This window comes from Phoxinus phoxinus, assembly GCF_949152265.1.
Source record: "Phoxinus phoxinus genome assembly, chromosome: 13".
Lineage (NCBI taxonomy): Eukaryota > Metazoa > Chordata > Actinopteri > Cypriniformes > Leuciscidae > Phoxinus > Phoxinus phoxinus.
The window spans coordinates 27,149,364-27,166,984 of NC_136888.1; the positions used below are offsets into that span (position 1 = coordinate 27,149,364).

The window sequence follows — 17,621 nt, forward strand, 5'->3', positions numbered from 1 at the left end:
AGTCAGGAAATCTCTGGAGCACATCTGCTCATCCATCTGATACAAGGAATGTACGCCGCTTTATCTATAGGTGACACTTTTGATACATGATATGTTTTTATAATGCCAAAAAGCAGAGTTTGTTCTTTAGAATAGAACGGAGTATAGGTGGTAGTGTGTTTGATTTCCATTGTCAGAGATGTTCAGTTTCTCAAAGGGTTTTTCAAGTACAAAGTGATATTTGAGGAGAAGAGTCCTGATAATGTAGGGACAGGAAGACAGGAGGATGGTCAACTAGGCTAGTTTTCTAAAAAGAGACTTTTTTTGTTGGTGATGTCTCAACTCAACTTACCTGAATTCATCAAGATTATTTTTTAAGTTTATAAATAGTATAATGTATAATAGTAATATTTTGTTTTGCTGCTACATAAATTTTTTTTTTTATTTTTTATATATTTTAGGTATTATCAGCTAGAATTTTGAGATCGCAATAGTCGTAAATGACTAATCTTTTCAGAATTAAGAAGTAGGAAATTACTAGTCATCCAATTTTTTTATATCAGCTATGCATTCCATTCATTTTGTCAATTGGTATTTTTTGTCTTGGCGTGAAGAAATACAGAGCTGAGTATCATCAGCGTAACAGTAAAAGCTAATGCCATGCTTCCTGATATCTCCCAAGGGTAGCATGTACTGTAAAGGAAGAAAAGCAATGGTCCTAGTACTGAGCTTTGAGTTACTACATGCTGAACTTGTGATTGATATACAAAATCAATTGTGATTTTAGGCCAATGAAATTTCACTATGGCTGGAGATATTTCATATAATACTCAACAAATGATTGCTGTGAACTAAAACTCATTAACATGAGCCAAAAATGATCGCTTGCCACATTACCGAGTCGCGTCTGCTTGGGACACCGCATGTAGCTGACAGGCTGTTATCTTCTTGCTGACCCACCGGAGAAGACAGCTTCCTTGAATTGCTCTCTTCCTGGAATATAATTAGGGTTTTTGAGTGTTTCCGAGTGATGCTTGATTGAATGGCCCCAGTTATCAGCGTGTACTAAAGGGCTGTTCTTTGTACTGGCTGCCGGTACTGAGGTTGAGCAGCTCTCCATTGTGCCGCCTGTCTCTGCCTATGACAACACAGATCATTCACACGCTGAATTTGTTTCAACTGCACAAGGAGGCCCAGACGAGAACGCAGGGGCAAGCTCTGCTGATCGACACTTTTCTATGAACACTGCTGGCTCTGTTCAGGCGGGACAGCTGTCTCCCACACCCCAGGGGACAGCTGTGCCAGGACACTCCCTTCATGTCTATCTATCCCGTGCATGCTGATGGGATTCCCAGAACCGTGGCTCTGTTATTGTTTTTTGTATCCGGGAATCGGTGCTTTTGTGCCATTCTATTCTGGCAGGCTGAATTTGATTTGATTACGCAAATTCACATTTGATGTAGTACCGTTGAAACTAATTTGCAAGCCTCATCCCTTTTTCCTTATTTGCATTTTACTGATCTAAACACACCTGACTATTTAATATCCGTACCATATTTGCATATCATACAAAAGTAATGCTAATAATAATAGGGATGCTAAGGAAAGCAGTACAATTGCTATTGCTCATATTTTCATTTTTATTCAAGTATGTTTAGACAAATACAAATCAATAAAAATTATATTAAAATGCTAAAAACTAAAATCAGTTGTTTTTAATGCTGCAAGTGTGTTTAGGAATCACAATAATTTCCTAAAACAAATGTTCTGTTCTAATTTGTCTAAATAAAATATAACAATGAAACCTAAAGTGGAACAATATACCACAACATTATAATATAAAAATAAATATATTTTGTTTAAATAAAAAATAAAACCCTAAAACCAGTTATTTTAAATGCAGCAAGTGAACTTTATAATGCACAGTACAAAAATGGTATTTGATGATGACCATGATAATTTAAATGTAAAAATAGGTCAAATTAAAATAAATATCGCCTGAAAACCAATATGCTACCAACATATTGTTCACATGGCAATTTCTCAGAACACCCTAGCTACAGTACACCCCAATAACCAGCTAGAACAATCTAGCTACTGTATAGCAAAAACCTAACCTAGAAATCTAGACATAATAAATCATTTATTTTTTACTAAAATGTACTATCTTGATGTAGGTCTGGCTTGCCAGGCTAGCAAAAAACCACTCAGCTTAGCAAAAAAAAAAAAAAAAAAACTCCCTTCTAAATCAATTAAAAGTGGTTATTCATTAGAGAGACCATATTTCATAATCCTTCATAAGAATGTGATGTTCTTCCGCGGTAAGTAATAAATCAGAGACTCTCTGCTCACAGGCTGGTGACCCATGGTGAGTTTGATTAATTTCTCTGCTCTTAACGCATTCTGTTATCAGTGACGAACAGGACATCTGCTCTTAGCTGGCTTTAGAAAGGCCAGATAGCCTGGGATGTAAGTCTCTCAGTGTTGATGTGGGAGAGACAAATCTCCTCATCAGAGCGCTCTGAACTGCTAGGTCACATGCAGAGGTGCAGAAATAGGTCTAATTCACACCTGGAGAGAACAGCGATTGTGTTAAAATCACTGCTGGAGTCTGGAATTCACTGCTGAGATTTTGAATCCTCTTGAAATGAATCATGTATATTATCATTGTCTAAGAAGATGCTACAATGATCACAGGGTGACAAAACGCCACCTTGGAATTATAAGGTTCTATCTGCATTCTGACTGGTTTTGAGATATTGAGCTTTAAAGTTTTTGCATTCCATTCGACTGTGTAGAAAGAACCTTTTTATTTTCTAAATAAAAAGTTCCAAAATGTACACAACTTAAAAAACAACATCACATAATGTAAAGTGGTCACAGAATAAGAATATGTGAATAACTACATTTTTACAAAAATGTCAGATAGAACCTTAAAATTCCAAGGGGACGGAAAGTGTTAATGTGCATACCAATTATTATTATAATAATATAATATAAAAGTAATATTAGGTCAATAATATTATAAAATAAATATATAAACTTATATGCTTGAGCTGTGGCATTCTCGATGTGGTGATATGAAGCATCTTTTAGCGTTTCTGTGGTGTTATGTTTTGTAAAGGGAAGGAATTATGGATTATTCAAAGGAAACTTTGCAAAAATGTGTCCAGCAGGATGTAGTTTTCTCACAACACAAAACATCCCCATGGTCCATTTGAAAGAAAGAAGCACAGGCTGTTACAGTCTTGAAGTCACAGTGTTTACATCATAGTTTATGTTTATTCAGTCTCTTCGACTATCTCATTTACCAAAAGCCTTTTATTGAATAAGCTGCCAGTGTGTCTTCAGCAAGGTGAAAGAGATCAACTCTCACTCCTGAGTGTTCTCACTTCAGCCCAAGAAACCAGCACCTCTGTCTAAGAGTACTGGATTATTTATGCATGACGATCGTAGTCTATCGCAGACAGCGAGCTGAAGGCGGCCCAGAAAGGATGAGAGAAAGTGAACGAGGAAGAGAGAGAGAGCGAGTGTGAGAGAGAGAGTGAGAGACGCGGACAGAACTGGAGCATCTTTCCCGTATCTGGTTGGAGCCTGAGGCCTGCTGGAGGGTTTTTGCCAATAATGAAACCTTGAGCTGGCATCAGGTGTCACTCACAGTAACAATTGTAGTGATGTCACTAGAGTAGGACTGTTATCCCCATTGGTGTGTAGAGGATCATTTAGAGCAAGGCCTGAATGAAAACCTCCACTAAATCACAACTAACAAGGTTTCTAAAGCATTCTGAGTGTTTTTATACTAGTTGCTAGGGTGTTGCTAAACTAACAAAATAACTGACTACCCAAATTTGCCAGACGAAAGTTGATTTATAATTAGTCACTATAGATTGAAATGTTTTTCAACGGCTCTGGTAGTTCCTATTGTGAAGTAGGAGCTAAATTAGTTGCTAGTTCCTGCAGTGCAAACACGCCAAAATCCGGATACTTCCGCCAATAGTTCTAGGAACTATAAAAAGGTTCCTCTGGTGCGAAAGCCCCTATATTTGGGTGCAGGGATTTAGTTCCTGAATCAATCAGGGTTTTTGAATGAATCAGTTGAGTGATTCAAATGACTCATTCATAAAGATAGCCTACTTATCGCAAAGTACTGGTGTAAACAAGCTGCAGATAAGGTCACTGAAAATCTCTTGACAGTCTGTCTGGAACATAAAAACACAGACAAGCGGAGTAATACACTGAAAATTCCCAGTGCTTTTGAACTAAATATTAGCACTCTTGGAACCATCCATCCATCCATCTTCTTCCGCTTATCCGGGGCCGGGTCGCGGGGGCAGCAGTCTAAGCAGAGATGCCCAGACTTCCCTTTCCCTAGCCACTTCCTCTAGCTCTTCCGGGGGGACACCGAGGCGTTCCCAGGCCAGCCGAGAGACATAGTCTCTCCAGCGTGTCCTAGGTCTTCCCCGGGGTCTCCTCCCGGTGGGACATGCCCGGAACACCTTCCCGGGAAGGCGTCCAGGAGGCATCCGGAACAGATGCCCGAGCCACCTCAGCTGACCCCTCTCGATGTGGAGGAGCAGCGGCTCTACTCTGAGCTCCTCCCGAGTGGCCGAGCTCCTCACCCTATCTCTAAGGGATCGCCCAGCCACCCTGCGGAGAAAGCTCATTTCGGCCGCCTGTATCCGGGATCTTGTCCTTTCGGTCATGACCCAAAGCTCATGACCATAGGTGAGAGTAGGAACGTAGATTGACCGGTAAATCGAGAGCTTCGCCTTGCGGCTCAGCTCTTTCTTCACCACGACAGACCGGTACATCGTCCGCATTACTGCGGAAGCTGCACCGATCCGTCTGTCAATCTCCCGTTCCATCCTTCCCTCACTCGTGAACAAGACCCCAAGATACTTGAACTCCTCCACTTGAGGCAGGAACTCTCCACCAACCTGAAGTAGGCAAGCCACCTTTTTCCGACTGAGGACCATGGCCTCGGATTTGGAGGTGCTGATTCTCATCCCAGCCGCTTCACACTCGGCTGCAAACCGTCCCAGTGCATGCTGAAGGTCCTGGTCTGATGGGGCCAACACGACAACATCATCCGCAAAGAGCAGAGACGAAATCGTGTTGTTCCCAAACCAGACACCCTCCGGCCCCTGGCTGCGCCTAGAAATTCTGTCCATAAAAATTATGAACAGAACCGGCGACAAAGGGCAGCCCTGCCGGAGTCCAACATGCACCGGGAAGAAGTCTGACTTACTGCCGGCAATGCGAACCAAGCTCCTGCTTCGGTCGTACAGGGACCGGACAGCCCTTAGCAAAGGACCCCGGACCCCATACTCCCGGAGCACCCTCCACAGGCCGCCACGAGGGACACAGTCGAATGCCTTCTCCAAATCCACAAAGCACATGTGGATTGGTTGGGCAAACTCCCATGAACCCTCCAGCACCCTGTAGAGGGTATAGAGTTGGTCCAGTGTTCCACGGCCCGGACGAAAACCGCACTGTTCCTCCTGAATCCGAGGTTCTACTATCGGCCGTATTCTCCTCTCCAGTACCCTGGCATAGACTTTCCCAGGGAGGCTGAGAAGTGTGATCCCCCTATAGTTGGAACACACCCTCCGGTCCCCCTTCTTAAAAAGAGGGACCACCACCCCGGTCTGCCATCCCAGAGGCACTGTCCCCGACCGCCACGCGATGCTGCAGAGGCGTGTCAGCCAAGACAGCCCCACAACATCCAGAGACTTGAGGTACTCAGGGCGGATCTCATCCACCCCCGGTGCCTTGCCACCGAGGAGTTTTTTGACTACCCCGGTGACTTCAGCTTGGGTGATGGACGAGTCCACCTCTGAGACCTCAGCCTCTGCTTCCTCCATGGAAGACGTGACGGCGGGATTGAGGAGATCCTCGAAGTATTCCTTCCACCGTCCGACAACATCCCCAGTTGAGGTCAACAGCTGCCCACCTCCACTGTAAACAGCGTTGGTAGGGCACTGCTTCCCTCTCCTGAGTCGCCGGACGGTTTGCCAGAATCTCTTCGAGGCCAGCCGATAGTCCTTTTCCATGGCCTCACCGAACTCCTCCCAGGCCCGAGTTTTTGCCTCCACAACCACCCGGGCTGCAGTTCGCTTGGCCTGCCGGTACCCGTCAGCTGCTTCAGGAGTCCCACAAGCCAACCAGGCTCGATAGGACTCCTTCTTCAGCTTGACGGCATCCTTTACTTCCGGTGTCCACCACCGGGTTCGGGGATTGCCGCCTCGACAGGCACCGGAGACCTTACGGCCACAGCTCCGAGCGGCCGCTTCGACAATGGAGGTGGAGAACATGGTCCACTCGGACTCAATATCTCCAGCCTCCCTCGGGATCCGGTCGAAGCTCCGCCGGAGGTGGGAGTTGAAGATCTCTCTGACAGGAGACTCGGCCAAACGTTCCCAGCAGACCCTTACAGTACGCTTGGGTCTGCCGAGTCTGTCCAGCTTCCTCTTCCGCCATCGGATCCAACTCACCACCAGGTGGTGATCAGTTGACAGCTCCGCCCCTCTCTTTACCCGAGTGTCCAAGACATACGGCCGCAGATCAGATGAAACGACCACAAAGTCGATCATCGACCTACGGCCTAGGGTGTCCTGGTGCCACGTGTACTGATGGACACCCTTATGCTTGAACATGGTGTTCGTTATGGACAAACTGTAACTAGCACAGAAGTCCAATAACTGAACACCGCTCGGGTTCAGATCAGGGGGGCCGTTCATCCCAATCACGCCCCTCCAGGTAACACTGTCGTTGCCCACGTGGGCGTTGAAGTCCCCCAGTAGAACGACGGAGTCTCCAGTCGGAGCACTTTCCAGCACCCCTCCCAGAGACTCCAAGAAGGCCGGGTACTCTGCACTGCCGTTTGGCCCGTAGGCACACACGACAGTGAGAGACCTATCCCCAACCCGTAGGCGCAGGGAAACGACCCTCTCGTTCACCGGGGTAAACTCCAACACATGGCGGCTGAGTTGGGGGGCTATGAGCAAACCCACACCAGCCCGCCGCCTCTCACCATGGGCAACTCCAGAGTGGTGAAGAGTCCATCCTCTCTCAAGGAGTGTGGTTCCAGAGCCTAAGCTGTGCGTAGAGGTGATTCCAACTATCTCTAGTTGGAACCTCTCAACCTCACGCACAATCTCAGGCTCCTTCCCCGCCAGCGAGGTGACGTTCCACGTCCCTAGAGCTAGTTTCCAAGTCCAGGGATCGGGTTGTCGAGGCCCCCGCCTTCGACTGCCGCCCGATCCTCTATGCACCGGCCCCTTACGGCCCCTCCTGCAGGTGGTGAGCCCACGGGAAGGCGGCCCCACGTCGCTCCTTCGGGCTGAGCCCGGCCGGACCCCGTGGGGGGAGGCCCGGCCACCAGGCGCTCGCATACGAGCCCCAACCCCGGGCCTGGCTCCAGGGTGGGGCCCCGGCTGCGCCATACCGGGCGACGTCACGGTCCTCGATTTAATTTTCTTCATAAAGGGCTTTTTGAACTACTCTTAGTCTGACCCGTCGCCTAGGACCTGTTTGCCTTGGGAGACCCTACCAGGGGCATATAGCCCCGGACAACATAGCTCCTAGGGTCACTCTTGGAACACTTAATAAAATGTAAGGACTGGAACTAACTGTATTATTGTATTGTGTTAATTATATTTGTATCATCAAAAAGCTTTTAGATAAACTCTAGGAGTAGATTGTGACTTATGATGGGGGATTTTTCTAAGGCTTTAAACCAGGTGCAATATACACACGTGTATACATGACTCAAGCATTACCCGAGTTAACCAACCCCCTTCCGCTCACAGGCTCAATTGTGTCTGTGGTTACAGAGCTGACTGTCTAAAACCACATGATAAGCTCAGTGAGTACCAGAAACCGTCAGAAAAGTCAATATGCATCAATATTTGTGTAATGCTGTTTCAGAAATTGAACACCCAAGTGATTGCCCTAACTGGTATACCTTTGTGTGACTGATTTTGAAGGTGACCCTGAAAATGGCTAATGTAGCAGTCATTCTGTTCCCCCAAAAGCTCATTCAGACAGCCGCAGCACGGAAAGCTGCCTGCTAGGTTTGAGTTACCGCAAGGAAGGACACAGCTTGGATCCAAAGTTTTGTCATTGCAGACGAGCGGAAGATGTGCAGAGCTCATATGTCGCTTTAAAAACAAAAGCCAGATCCGAAACGCACAGTCGGCCACTGCGGCAGAAAACAAGATGGGATGTTTAAAGTCCAAACACAGCCTGTGTTGATGCTGTACACACACCGCCGGGTCTGGAGATTTATTGTCATAACATTAGCGGCGGGCATCAGCTGTATGTGAAGAGCCCTACTGTGAATGTCAAGCCGTGTGGTGATCACAAGCTCTGCTGTAATATTTAGACCCCCACATGCCTTTTTTTTGTGAAAGACTTGAACCGGGTAAAGTATCTGGGTGTGTTGAAAGTCTAGAAAACATTCTTTAGTGAAAAATATTTGTAGAATGCAATGGGACTGGCATTATCATTGGGAAATTGGTATATGAAGTCAGGAAAGTCTGCAGGCCTGTAATGAGATGTGATGAGTCACTGATGCAGCTGGTGGTTTGAAGGAACGGGTCTTTACAGCTCATAATCAGACACTCTCCCACTGCTCTCATTCCTCTCTGTTGTCACGGTGGGCTGGAGAAGGACAGAGGCGACTTCAATTTTTTAAGTTGCATGGGGGTCTCAGAATCTGTCATAACTCGACAAAGGATAATCAATATCTTATATTTACTAATAATGATTTAGAATTTTTAACAGGCACTCTCATCCAGACTGATTAGAATTGCCTTAGCCTGTTGTTCCTAAAGATTGTTCACTGATCGGAAGGAAACTTCTCCATTAATGTTTGTAGACAACATGGCATATAGGCGAAGGGAAAACGCATTTACAGTAATCCAATGATATTCCCTCTGGTAACTGGGTTATTTGCTAGACGGTGATGTGTTTGTGCTTCAGGTTTGTAATCCCTTTGAGGGAAAGTAAAAACCCACACTGTTAAAACTGTTACTTGAATCTAACTCAATAAAATTAAGACAACATTTTCCAACTACTTTTTGTAAGTTTATTGAACTAACTGATATTTTGAGTAAGGACAACTTAATATTTTCGAATTAATAAAAAAACATATTATTAAGTAGCATTTTAAGAAAAAGCCAATAAATTAAGTACAATCAAAGTAAAAAAACAGATCTGCATTTTATACAGACTTAATTAAATTAGGTAAAATTTAAATGAAAAAATACTTGTTAATGTCTTCGGTTTTATTAGTTTTAACCAATTTGCTCTTGGTTTTGAAAGTGTAAACCCAAATAATTAGTACAGATTGTTAATTTTCAACATTTATTAACAGTACCAATTAGCTGCACAATGTAAACAATCAGTAACATCTGAATCAGCCAATAAAGTGCTTCAGTGTTTTTACGGTGTACATATTAAAGCAGTTTAATATTTCTAAACAGTTGAAATTAGCTGGACAGTATAAAGTAACATCTGTACTCATGCATTAAAACAATCATGAACTGCTGTTTTGTAAAACACCTTCACAGTACAGTGTGTACATATTTTAAATATAATAATATATAAACATTTTAACACTAACTTACTTTACAGGTCACAAGCATGAGCATCTGACCTACAGTACAACTTAGCATTATACAATAACATGACACCTTCACATAGTTTGTTATTTAGAAACATTTTTACTCAAACATTCCACTGATCCCACCATTTTTTTGGGGCTAATTAGCTTGTCAACAAGGTAGCAACATTTTGGCCCAAAGAAATTGAAGAAATGGAACAACAATGTTCTACTAGTGGTCACAACAACAATAGATGCCTGCTTTGAAGAGCAATTGTGTGAGGGGCAGATACTGGACGAAGAGGAAACATTCTGGTGCGCAGATGTCAAGCACCTTTGTTCGCACATGGTTGCATGCTATCAAATGCATACTTTAAAAGACTATACATTCTCTAAGCCAGTGTTTCCCAACTTTTTTTTCAGTCAAGGCACCCTTTGAAAATGAAAAAAAAAAATGTGTGGCACCCTACACTAGTGTTGCCACGATACTACTTTGATACTGAAATGTATCGATTTTCAATACCACAGGAATTACAAATCTCACCTAAATGTTTTCTCACTCAGTGTATTTGTGTTTTTATATTGGGATAATTTTGTTATAATTGCACAAGATAGCTTGTTTTTAATGTATTTTATAATGTAATCATTTCACAGTTAATCTCCAAATTAATGTAGAAATAACATAAAGACAACAAAAAGTATATTTAAATAATTGTTGAAGGCCAGTATCACTGATACCAATACTGCTACCAATGTCTTCGATTATTTATTTATTTTAATAAAAAAAAATAACTATCACTATTCAACACTACAGTATTAATAATTGAAAGCTATCCATTTTAACATTTATAAGGCTCCAAAAAATATAACTTTTATAACAACTAATTATCCTTATTAAAGCTAGTTTAAAGCTAGTATGCAGTTTTTTTATACAGCTTTTCAGTTCCTGACTACATTAGATATCAAGCTAATAGGAATCTGGACTCTCTGCATTTGAACTGGAGTTAGCCGTTTTTACTAATGCATATACTGCACATTTGTGGTCTCGCTTGTATTTATCAAGTTTATTTATTGAAGCAGGTGTAGCCATTCATCCAACTGAATAGGCAATAGACATACAGCATAAACCGATGCCCTATCCCTGCTTTCCCAGTCAGGTATAAGAAACTGTGGTTTCAATATTGAATGGAATCTCCTCCGCATATGACCTTCAGATATCCATTATCCTTACTAGCCTGTATCTAATTACCATGCCTGTTGTTGTGACCTGGGCAGTGCTCCAAGTCTACTCCAGCACATGAGCGCTAGGATCTGCTAGAGTGCATCTCCAGGTCTTCCTTTTGTGTTTTCGTGATGTGATGTCGCCACATGGCCCCAGTTCTGGACTAGCTTTAGGGTGATAGCGGACCACCGCCTCACTTCCTGTCCCATTGTGTCCTTCCTATCGAGATACGATAGGTCACCTAAAGAGAAAGCTCTCAAGCTAACTATGGCAGACTGCACTAAAACAAATCGGTTATGAATAAATTATTCATAAGCAGGCATTGACTATGTAATACTACTATGTGGCTATTCTTGGCGACGGCCTCTGTTTGAGGAAATTGCGCTGGATAACTTTGACTACTTGTGGGAAGACGTTCACCCACGAGGGAGTCTCGAAAAAAGCTCCAGGTGTTGATTACAAACACGTTGGCACGCTGACTAGCATCCCGACATTTTATGACATGTCTGTACTTGTAAATTACACATTTTCCCTGCAGACAAACTATGGGGAGTTTGTAACATCACTGCATGAGTGAATTACATGCTTGCTTGTTTTTATCTTCTGTGCTTTGCCCCTGGAGAGGATGACAACTGGGAGTTTGATGGAATTAAGAGGAAGTTCTGGGTTTTTGTATTTGTTTAAGTTTCCATCAGCCTCTATCAGGGTAATTTTGTCTTTCCATATGATAATAATGAACAGAGTGTGGACAAGACTCCTTAAAACAATAAATAGACTATATTATGTGTTGGTGGTTGGACAAAGTAGATGTGAATAGGTGGACTGTAACTGATAATGCTGGAATACAAGATGCCACAATCTGGAGGAAAGAAAGCAACAGTAGGAAAGAACAAAATGAGGGGAAGAAAAGCACGATATTGCAACTGCAAAGAATATTATTCTTACGTGTGTGTGTAGACCTTAAGGATTAGTTCATTTTCAAATAAAAATTTCCTGATAATTTACTCACCCCCATGTCATCCAAGATTTCCATGTCTTTCTTTCTTCAGTCGAAAAGAAATTAAGGTTTTTGAGGAAAACATTCCAGGATTTTTCTCCATCTAATGGACTTCAATGGCAACCAACCATTCAAATGTTCAAAGAAGGTTCAAATGTCTGTCTCAATGCAGCTTCAAAGTCTCTACACGATCCCAGCCGAGAAATCGATTTATAACGATCGGCCATTTTCTAAAGATAAATAAAAATGATATACTTTTAAACCACAAATTCCCGTCGTGTGCCATCTCTGAGATGCGCCATGCATTGCGTCATCACGTTGGAAAGGTCACGCGTAACGTCATCTATCTTTTTTGATCTAAGTTATTTGTCTGTGTACTCCGGTTCAAAAAGATAGTGTAGGGTGAAAAACTCCATCTCATTTTCAACTTCAAAATCATCTGGCATCTTTGTTTAAATTATTATATTATATATATATATATATATATATATATATATATATATATATATATATATATATATATATATATATATATATATATATTTTTTTTTTTTAATGACCGATCGTTTCACTAGATAAGACCCTTATTTCTCAGCTGGGATCGTGTAGAGACTTTGAAGCTGCATTGAGACAGACATTTGAACCTTCTTTGAACATTTGAATGGTTGGTTGCCATATAAGTCCATTATATGGAGAAAAATCCTGGAATGTTTAATTCCTTTATTTCTTTTCGACTGAAGAAATAAAGACATGGACATCTTGGATGGCATGGGGGTGAGTAAATTATCAGGACATTTTTATTTGAAAGTGAACTAATCCTTTAATAAACTTGTTGTTTCATTATTCCATTATTCCATGTCTACATAGAATCTAGTGGCTGTTTTTAATTTAAAGAAATCAGACACATTTTAAAACGCTTATGGGTTATTTAAGTTTTGATGTAGACAATATTGACTTTCTGTTTGTAGCTCATGTGGAGAACGAGGAGCAGTACACTCAAGCGTTGGAGAAGTTTGGAGAGAATTGTGTGTACAGAGATGATCCTGACCTGGGATCAGCATTCCTGAAGTTCTCAGTCTTCACCAAGGAACTCACAGCCCTATTCAAGAACCTGGTGAGGACACTTATTTGGCGTTTATGTGATTTTTATGTAGAGCAAATGGGTTTCAAACATCTTACCTTTCAGCTGTTAATGTGCTTGGACCTCTGGGCCCAAAAGCTGATCTTGAGTCATTGGTCTACAGGGTGGATCAACTTTCATGAAGGTGTTTTAGCAATTACTGGTATTTTTACCTCAAATAAGTTGAGCTTAACATTTGTCAGTCATCCTGTAATTTATGATTTGGAATATTTTCTTGATATATTTTGCAAACCTAATGAATTATTCCTCTAACGATGTGTTTGTATAAATACTACTCAAACCCTTTAATTTTTCTCCCGCTGCAATTGACTGTTTTGTTTCCTCGCCGTCTTGTGTCTTTATCTCTGATTGCCATAATAAGAAAGACATTTACACAGCTGGGAAGACAGATATATGTCTAATGCGGTGCTTTCGCTCTCTAGTTTCAGAACATGAATAACATCATTACCTTCCCATTGGACAGTCTGCTGAAGGGAGATCTGAAAGGGGTTAAAGGGGTAAGTTCATTACTTTAAGTCTATAAATGCTTTTTCTCTGCTTCTTGGCAGTTTATCAGCAGCATATTGATCAGTGCTTGTCTCAAGGTGTTTTAGGCACATGCTAGTCAGCCAATACACAGTGGATGGATAATATTCCTTGGCATGCAGATCTTGAGTTTCATGCGTAATCACATTACTTTTTGCAAGAATTTACACCATAATTCCCTTAGTTTACTTTTTGTGCATCTTTTTTATGTTACGTTTTGTCAGAAATTGACAACTCCGTCATTGGAAGTCTCTGCTGTTGTTCTTTTTTGGTCATTTTATTAGCAATGCAACTTTTCCAACGTTGTTGGTTGAATTTGGCGGAAAGTCTAATACCAGTCTTAGCCCCCTGTATGTCTGTTTATGCTCACATGAACACGCTTGAGCGAAAGACAGCTGGTAGCAGCTCTATAGTGAACTGATTCTCAGAATGTTCTTTTAGGCGCCTCAGTTTATTAATGTCCACTGTGATCTCCTGACCTTCTCTGCACCATGTGACACTGTCTTGTTAGCTCTAGGGGTGAATCTGATGTGATTTACTCCTAATGAGGCGCTTCACTCAGCTCCCTGTCTCGTTTCCCTGGAGACCCCCCCCCCCCCCCCCCCCCTCTCTCTCTCTCTCTCTCTCTCTCTCTCTCTCTCTCTCTCTCTCTTTGAAAAGACATTCTGCTTGGGTGATGTGATTCCTTAAGTGTATGTGCAGTATGTGTAATGTGTAGTAAAAATGAAAGGACAGTTAATGGTTAACTGAATCAGTGAGACCCCTATAGACTTTAATAGTGACTTATTGTAATGTGTTACACAGTGACCTAAGCATTTCTCTCCATCTGAGGTAGCATTCACAACATCACTACCTCTCAGCAGTCAGCACTATTTCTCATACTGAACGCCAAGACGAAATGTTTTGATTAAAAAATTAGCTGTGATAAACATTTTAATTTGAATGTCTCTGTGCAAACTGATACCGAGTATACGTATGGCGTCAATACAACAGAACAGATATATTTTACGAAGATATGTTTTTATCTGTTTTCCATCGCACTGTGAAAAACTGGTCAACTAATAACATTCACGCTGTTGTTCACATGTCCTGAGCTGTTGCTGTTACATAAAAGTATGACTTGGTGGAACTCCACATTTTGTTAAATGACAATGACAATGTCTTGGGTATTTCTGCTTTTCTTATAAGCGCCACCTACTGTCAGAGACAAAATTAGCATTTTCATTCAGTCCTTTTGCTGTTTTTTTTCCGTATTGGTTTGAACAGAACTACGTATTTTCTTGCAGGCCTTTAAGGGTAAAGAGTTTGTTAATAAAAATGTTTACATATATAAATATATATATATATATATATATATATATATATATATATATATATATATATATATATATATATACATATACTTTTTTCCTTTCTTTTATATATATATATATATATATATATATATATATATATATATATAATTACATCATTGCTATTTGTAATATATTTAATAATATATATATATATATATATATATATATACATATACATATACTTTTTTTCCTTTCTTTTATATATATATATATATATATATATATATAATTACATCATTGCTATTTGTAATATATTTAATAATATAAAGTAAATGTATATCATTAAAAATATATACAATTGTATTATTTTTAAAATTTGTATTATGTTTATTAATACAAGACACTATAAAGTCACAATAACAAGAAATAGTCAAAAATAAATGTGAAATATAAAGTTGCAGTTACCTTTCTATTTTTCTACTCTAGCAAACTGACTGGATTAAAATGATTGGCTAAAATAAGTAAGTAGTTTGGCCTCAACTCATGCAGAAGCATCAGATTCTCATATAAATCCACCTCAGATGAAGATGTAATTCCTGCTTTGTGTCAGTTTCTTGTTGAGGTGATTGGGACAATACCGGCGGCTGCCTCGATTAACCTGCAGTTATGGAATGCTAATGGTGTCCGGAGGGTTTGCATCAGCATTGTGCTTGATTCTGAGCGCAGTAGGGGACTGCCGCTAATGGGTGGAGATTACAGGCCTTGTCTTGGGCCATCATTCCAGTCATTAACCGGAACTTGTGCCTCATTAACCCGTCAACAAATGGATCTTTGAAATGAAGAGTCTTTGGTGTCAGTACAAGGTCGTCTGTTTTGTTACCTGTCTTTGGATCCACAGTCTGTTAAATATTTGTAAATCAGAATTAATGCAAAGTGTTCACTGGATACATAATGTTAATGAATTCAACCTTGATGTAAATGTTGCGGTTTGTAATATGTCAGAAAGCTTGACCCCAACGTTCCCCGTTCCTGACCCTGAGTTGCATGTTTTCAGAATTGCTGAGGGAGGCGGAATTGCAATCCTCATAAAACAGGCGCACAGACAAGCTGACATCATGCCAAAACCCCTCAACTTGATGATGCGGCTGTCTTTTCCTCAGCCGCATCTATTGTCTTACAGTGTGTGTTTGTGAATGACACATCCTCTGTTCAGTCAGTCAGCGGACTTTGCTGGAGTAGACGGTTTTGTGGGCCTCAGATGGAGTGATGTCAGCGTTGAAGCCCGCTGAGCTGTGAAACCCACCCACTCAAGCTTTTTTAGACCCCTCTGGCTGATAGATGATGTGGTCTCAAAGTCCAGGTGATGGCATTGTGACTCAGCTTGTTAGAGACATGTTCCCTGGTGCTGTGTGGTGAGGAAGGATGATTTATAGTTCAGCTCAAAACGGTGTTTAATGTCACTGGCATTCAGAAATTTTCTATGTCCATGATTCTATGTCCATGAATTGGCTAAATTGCTGAAAGGTCATTCTCTGAATCCTGAAGTGGCCCTTTTGGTTATTGAGATCTTTCCTGTAATGAACCATGACGATCTCTCTAATTCAAACCTCAAGAATGGTCTTAAAAACAGCAGCAGACTAGACCCGCATCTAACCACCATTTTAGTATTCGATTAATCTGTAGATTATTTATTTTATTAATCAGTTATTTCACATCTTGCACCATGCTCCTCCTTCAAACAATGTGTTTAATATAAAAGTCTATATAATATGTGCTGTTATTGGGTGCAAAAGTCGATACAAATATAACCCTCTTCTAAAACAATGGCCATTAGGTGCACATGGTCCTCCAGAATGGTTCTGCAGTCGCTGGCAGTGGCGCACCCATCAAGCACAGTAGGGGATGCCCTGATATTGTAGCCCAGCAAATGAGCTAAAATAGCCAGCGAAATGCACACCAACAATTTCCTCTTTTGAACTCTCCCATTATGTTGTGTGTGGATTGCAATATTTCATGTACATCTGTGCTATTGCGCTGCTAATTCAACCTTCACATCCGCTCTTACTGATGGAATGTGACATCAGTGAAGATTGGCAACCAGGCCGTGCATATATAGGCATGAAACCTCCAACACTATTGGCCAGAGTTTCAGTGTCATTGTTCAACCCGTGTATAGACATAATTTATGTCATTTTAATTAAAAAATTGCCACATCATCACACCTCTGTTTGAATGGGCACGACACTTCCTGTCTCTTCTAATTCATATTATAATGATTAAAGTTTGGATGCGTGTTCTTGAACTCATTTTTCTTGTCAAACTCCTCTTACTGAGACACTTTGCTGGCACAGATGAGACTGTTTTCCGCACAACTCAAGCGGCGTGTAACATCTGTTATGGAAGCGCATTAGCGGAGTGCATAGGACTCGTAGGAAGTCCCTTTACAAACACAGCCTTCTGTTATTAGTGTAGAGCTGCTGCAGAACGCTCTGTTTGTACAAGCAGAGAATTTCCCTAAAGCTTTCAGATGATGTCATTACAAAAAGCAGCCACTGGCATTACATCAGGTACTTTCTTTATGAGCATGACATCATGCGTGATGATGCACAGAGTTTGGCAAATGACTGGTGATTTTATGCCACTATTCTGCTAATCTAAGTCTCAAGCGGCATTGCCATTTTTGTGCAAAACACAAGCTCCAATCTGATTGGCTGGCTGATGCATCCAGTCTAAACAATTTTGATCATTTGCGTTAATGTTCCTCAATGCATTCAACACAACCAATGGACTTGCATCGAATTGTATGGCAATGCTGAAGTCATATCATGATGTTCAGAGGAAAAAAACATTGCATA

General features: G+C 41.3%; 2 protein-coding genes across 2 annotated transcripts in view; one reads left to right on the plus strand and one right to left on the minus strand.

Moving 5' to 3' along the window:
• Positions 1-17,621, minus strand: part of mboat2a (membrane bound O-acyltransferase domain containing 2a) — a 241,599-nt gene that overhangs the window by 88,013 nt on the left and 135,965 nt on the right. The gene's annotated exons all lie outside the window — the stretch shown is intronic.
• The window catches only part of asap2a (ArfGAP with SH3 domain, ankyrin repeat and PH domain 2a), a 56,992-nt gene that overhangs the window by 23,335 nt on the left and 16,036 nt on the right, over positions 1-17,621 (plus strand). The window contains exons 3-4 of the mRNA XM_079633281.1: positions 12,774-12,919; positions 13,369-13,443. Coding sequence (XP_079489407.1) covers positions 12,774-12,919; positions 13,369-13,443 — 221 coding nt within the window. The remainder of the gene's footprint in view (positions 1-12,773; positions 12,920-13,368; positions 13,444-17,621) is intronic.